The sequence below is a fragment of the Pinus tabuliformis genome, chromosome 4_2 (assembly GCF_031772625.1).
Source record: "Pinus tabuliformis cultivar Carrire ecotype Pingquan chromosome 4_2, CPIR1, whole genome shotgun sequence".
Classification (NCBI taxonomy): Eukaryota; Viridiplantae; Streptophyta; class Pinopsida; order Pinales; family Pinaceae; genus Pinus; species Pinus tabuliformis.
Window position 1 is genome coordinate 413,300,602 of NC_142304.1, and position 6,008 is coordinate 413,306,609.

Sequence of the window (6,008 nt, forward strand, 5' to 3'; positions counted from 1 at the left end):
TAGTTAAGAGGTAAAAGGTTCCTTAGAAAACATTACTATTCTAGTATTTTGATTAATATTTTGAGGTGAAAGTTCTTTCAATGGAAATGAGTAGATTTTGATAAATTGAAAGTTTAAAGGTAAAAAAACAATATAAATTATGAAATGGGAACTATAAATTCAAAACGGGAACGTTGGCCAAAAAACTTTGAAAAAACATCAAAAACAGTGCTAAAAATAAAAAGTGTTGATGCTGGAATAACATTTTTTTTTTCTTGGGTAAATTTTCAACATGTTTTAAAAATGGCGGTGAAAACAAATTTTTTGATCAAAAAATATCCAAAAAACACCCTCAAAACGAAAAGTGTTGATGTTGGGAGAACACTTTTTTTTTCAACAGTAAAATTTTAACATTTAGAAATAATGGTGTAAAATATTTTATCATGAACCCGAAAAACATTAAATTAAAAAAAAAAAAAAAAAAAACAATGAAAAAACACAAAAGAAAAAAAAAATTTAAAAAATAAGAAAACATAGATTAAAATATATACTAAAAGGAAAATATAAAATAAAAATAAAAAACGAAAAAAAAAAGTCAATCATAAAAATGTAAAAAAAAACAAAATTAATGATAAGAATTAAAAAACTAAAAAAAAAAAAAAAAAAAACTATAAACAATTAAATAGTTAAAAAAATATTTAAAAAAATGGAGAGAAAAAAGAAAAAGAATTATCTTGTGAAACATAAAAAAAAATTGCTAAAAAAAAAAAAAGGAAAGGAAAAAAAAAACATTTAAAAAAAACAAAAAAATTAAGTAGGTGAAAATAGAAAAATAAAAAAAAAAAATTAAGGAAAAACTAAAAAACTAAAAATTAAAATTAAAAACCAACTAGATCTACAAAAATAGAAAATTAACAAAAAAAGATAAAAAATTACTAAAATTAAGATTAAAATGTTGATTACTTAAAAAACAAATATAAAAATATATATAAAAGATAAAAATAAAAAATGTTAAAAAATATTATCTCACAAAGCATAAAAAAAATTGGAAAACAAAAAAACAAAATTATATATATATATATATATATATATATACTAAGTAAAAATAGAGAAATTAAAAAAAACATTAGCAAAACTAGAAAAAAAAAATTAAAAAAAACCAGTTTAAAAAAAAAAATAGAAAATTAACGAAAAAAATTGAAAAACTAGTAAAATTAATATTAAAAAAACAAAAAAAATGTAATTTTTATTAAAAAAAAAAAAATGTAATGATTTTTTTATTAAACATGCATATTTTATATATATATATATATATATATATATATATATATAAAATATATTAAAATTTTTTTTTTTTAAACAACCTTTTTTATTATTTAAAAAAAAATTATAATTTTTTCAAAACCATTTTTATTTTTATTTTTATTTTTTCCTAAAAAATAAAAATTATTAAATCTATGTTTTATATTTAAAAAAATAAATAAATAAATAAAACCTAAATTTTAAAAAAAAAAATTACATTCTTTTTTTATTTAAAAAAAATTTAATAAAATTAATTTTCTTTTTTAAACAATTCTTTTTTTATTAAAAAAAAATTATAACTTTTTTCTTAAACATTTTTTTTGTTTTTTATTTAAAAATATAAATAATAAAAAAAATGATTTTTAAAAAAAATTATATATATTTTTTATTTAAATATTAAAAAATTATTAAAAAAAAATTAAAAATTTTAAAATTAACATTTTTTTTAATTATTAAAAAAAAAATTTACTGGCCACCCACTGGCCGCCCGTGGTGGCGTGGCGGTGGGCGGAGGGGGCTGCAACAGGAAAACAGAAGGAAGAATACTTACAGTTATTAGAAATGAAGCATTTATGGCAAACGATTAGCAGAAAAACAGAAGGAAGAATACTTACAGTTATTAACCATTAAACTAAACCAACTAAACTTAGCCTTCAAAATTGACCAGCAGGAATAAGGTAATTACACCCCCTGATATTTTATTCGAAATGAGGCATTTACGGCAAACGATTAACAGGAGGAAGAAGAATACTTACAGTAATTAAAACTTTCATTGATTTAAATTGAAAATTTTCTTATAATTGGGGTAGGTTTGTAGCTATGATCAAAGTATCTTGGCCCCAGGGATGATGATGATATCTCAGAACGTTAGCTCGAGAGCTCCCCACAAGCACAGGGCTACGAAGGAGAAGGAGAAGAAGAAGAAGCGGCAAATAAAATCGGAATCAGCAGAGGAAGTCCAGAAAAAGCAACTGAATGTTTTTCAAGAAGACAATAGAGAAATGCATGGTATGGACCAGAGCGATTCAGACGATGAGCATGAGGAGAAGAAGAATACAGTCCGTAGTAGAACTGCGAGAAAGAGGAAAAACAAGCGGTCGAGAATTGAAACAGCGGAGATGGAGAAGGACAAGGTTGAGCAGAAGAGGCTAGAGAGCCTTCTGTTTGGTAGCATCTATGACCAGCAGCTGACTACCAAGTTGGGGAACGAATTCGACCAACTTCAAGGTGAAAATACTCAAGAGAATGACGCAGCCGTGTGGTTCACTGACAAAACCCCAGGATCCCAAATAGATGCATTCGAAAAAAAAGATTTAGAGCTACACAGTGAAGAGGGTTTTGAAAAAAAACCGATCTGGATTGACGAAGAAGAAGCCGAGACAAAGGTAAATATCACCAAAGCAAACCGTTTGAGAAAATTAAAAAGACAGGAATCGGAGGATTTGATTTCGGGAACTGATTATATCAATAGGTTAAGGTCACAACATGCCAAATTAAACCCCGGAACTGAATGGGCAAATCTGGATAGAAAAAGGAGGGTTTTGGGTTCAATTTTGATTCTGATACAGAATTTGAAAATGGGTTTAGAGTTAGCGAGGGTTTTGGTGGATCCGAGTATGATATATTGAGGAGTAATGACGAGCTTGTTGTAAAAGGCAAGCAGCAGTTATTGCCCGGTCAGATTGAGTATTCTATGTTAAGGGATGCAAATGCAGAGGACCCCTCGAATGCGGTTATACAGTCCGTGGGGTTCCATCGAAATGGGCAGTTGCTACTCACAGCTGGATTTGATAAGAGGTTGAAGTTTTTCCAGATTGACGGGAAAAGGAACCCCAAAATCCAGAGTGTGTTTATTGAGGATCTTCTGATTCACAAGGCTTCATTTTTTCCTGACGGTTCAATGGCCATTGCTGCAGGACGCAGGAAGTTCTTCTACAGTTTTGATGTGGTGAAAGGTGCGTTGGACAGGATTAATTGTTTGATTGGTAGAGAGGAGAGGAGTTTGGAGAGCTTTGAGGTGTCAACAGATTCCAGCATGATTGCATTCCTTGGGAATGATGGCTATATAATGCTGGTTTCGACAAAGACTAAACAGTTGATTGGGACCTTGAAAATGAACGGAACATCTCGTGCACTTTCCTTTGCTGATGATGGAAGACAGTTGCTGAGTTCGGGGGGAGATGGACAAGTATATCATTGGGATCTTCGAATGAGGAAATGCATTCACAGGGGGGCTGATGAAGGTTGTCTTCACAGTTCAGCTTTGGCCGTTTCTCCCGACAGTAATGTATTTGCCACTGGGTCAGACTCGGGGATTGTTAATATTTATAACAGGAATGAATTTCTTGGTGGCAATAGAAAGCCAATGAAAACCCTTACAAATCTTGCGACTGCAGTGGATAATTTGAAGTTCAATTGTGATGCACAAATATTGGCTATTTGCTCGAGGATGAATAAAGAGAATATGAGATTGGTTCATCTCCCTTCTTGCACAGTGTTCACGAATTTTCCATCAACTAAAAATCGTTTGCAGTATGTACACTCGCTAGATTTCAGTCCAGGTGGAGGTTTCTTGGCGGTTGGCAATGCTGTAGGAAGAGTGTTGTTGTATAAGCTCCATCATTACGAACACGCTTGATATGAGAACCAATGGGGTTGTTGGCAATGTTTCCGGAATAGTGTTGATCCCTACTTGCACTGCATTAGTCAAGCAATCAAAATACTTTGTGATATTTTCCTAGATTTTGAATGTATTGAATCGGGTTAATGCATTTTTAAAAAGATGCGGTTCTGCATAAATTTGATATTTAGAAGGCCAAAATTAATTGGACAGAACTAGAGTTCCATCCATGGCATTGATCTTCTGACTGCTAGCCACACTAGTGCACGTTGTCACTTACCAGCATTGTGAATTTCAGAGTTCGTAGCAAGAGAGAAGTGCTCTAATAGATTTTTTAGGAATTTACAGTTGTGGTGCCATAGTTGTGGCATTATACTACCCTCAACTGTAAGGAATTTTGCTTCCTTCTATTGTCAGTCCGCATTTTATTGAATCAAAGATAATTTCTGAAAAATGATCAAAGTATCTCACAAGGGCGAAGTTTGCTTAGTTTTTAAGACTTACTGAGCGAAAAACTTGTCGAGAACGGTTAGTATTTATATGGTTAAAGCTGAGAGAGTCGAGCTCCAGTGGTTAGTTGCGCTAACGATTGAGCATAAAATTTCGAATTCTGGTTTTTGACGACACATGAAAGTTTGAAACTAAAACGCTAATGATCACAAAAAGTTTGGTCTCCCCTGTGGATCGAAAATATTTCTTCTATTTTGTTGGAACCCCATCTTTTACAAAGTAACGAAGATGAAAGATTCATTATTGCTAAGAACAAGCTGTTTAGGAATGCTTAAGAGTCAGTTAAATCAAAGAACTTGTTGTTGTTGGGCGCTCCAGAAACCTCTGTCGCTCGTTGCAGAGGGTGATTTGGTGCTATCAAACCATGCCCAATATGAGGCATTGAACGCTGCAGGAGACGCAGGATATGCACGTGGTGTGAACGGTCCAGCGCACCCACCCCAAGCGTCCAGACATTTGAGGATCACGTCTCCAATTTTCCCTTGGCAAATGCCCTCAAATACCTTTTCTATATCTTCGCCGGGGCTTCTCCACTTGGGCCCTGTTAGCAGATCGGTTCCCAACTCTGATCTCACAAATCTGTAAATGGGATATGTCCTGCACTTGTTTATTCTGTTTGCAATTGGGAAGTCCCCATTATCGAATCGTTCCCTCGCCTTCGGAACCTCTTCCTCTAAAAGGGCTTTCAACTCCTCTGTGTGCAGGCCCCTCCGCCCACCGCCGCGCCACCACGGGCGGCCGATGGGCGGCCCGTCGATTCCCGGAATCGACGGGCAGCCCACCGGCCGCCCGTGGTGGCGCGGCGGTGGGTGGAGGGCCTGCATGCAGGCCCTCTGCCCACCGCCGCGCCACCACGGGCGGCTGGTGGGCGGCCCGTAAATTTTTTTTTTTAATAATTAAAAAAAATGTTAATTTTTAAATTTTTTAAATTTTTAAATTTTTTTTAATAATTTTTTAATATTTAAATAAAAAATATATATAATTTTTTTTTTAAATCATTTTTTTTATTATTTATATTTTTAAATAAAAAACAAAAAAAATGTTTAAAAAAGAAGTTATAATTTTTTTTTAATAAAAAAAGAATTGTTTAAAAAAGAAAATTAATTTTATTAATTTTTTTTTAAATAAAAAAAGAAATGTAAATTTTTGTTTTTAAATTTAGGTTTTATTTATTTATTTATTTTTTTAAATATAAAACGTAGATTTAATAATTTGTATTTTTAGGGAAAAAATAAAAATAAAAATAAAAATTGTTTTAAAAAAATTAAATTTTAATATATATATATATATATATATATATATATATAAATAAAATATGTATGTTTAATAAAAAAATATTTACATTTTTTTTTTAATAAAAATTACGTATTTTTTTGTTTTCTTTTTTTTATAATTTGAATTTATTTTTGTTTTTTTAATATTAATTATACTGTTTTTTCAATTTTTTTTCGTTAATTTTCTATTTTTTTTCTAAACTAGTTTTTTTTTTTAATTTTTTATTTTTTTTTCCAGTTTTGCTAATGTTTTTTTTTGTGAGATAATTTTTTTACACCCTTTTTTTTAAATATTTATTTTATTAGTTTTTTTAATTTATTTT

At 30.7% G+C, this 6,008-nt stretch overlaps 1 protein-coding gene and 1 pseudogene across 1 annotated transcript; one reads left to right on the forward strand and one right to left on the reverse strand.

The window, feature by feature from the left end:
• Nucleotides 1-2,126: 2,126 nt before the first annotated feature.
• On the forward strand, nt 2,127-4,200 carry LOC149169705 (U3 small nucleolar RNA-associated protein 18 homolog pseudogene; annotated as a pseudogene).
• A 340-nt stretch (nt 4,201-4,540) lies between these two features.
• LOC149169706 (phenylalanine ammonia-lyase-like) lies at nt 4,541-5,235 on the reverse strand. Its single transcript, XM_089425297.1, has one exon. It carries the CDS (start codon nt 5,233-5,235, stop codon nt 4,699-4,701), a length of 537 nt encoding a protein of 178 aa, XP_089281423.1. The 3' UTR covers nt 4,541-4,698.
• Between the last annotated feature and the right edge of the window lie 773 nt (nt 5,236-6,008).

Excerpts from the sequence above, each read along its gene's own strand:
- LOC149169706 (XM_089425297.1), bottom strand. The coding sequence starts at position 5,235 with ATGCAGGCCCTCCACCCACCGCCGCGCCACCACGGGCGGCCGGTGGGC.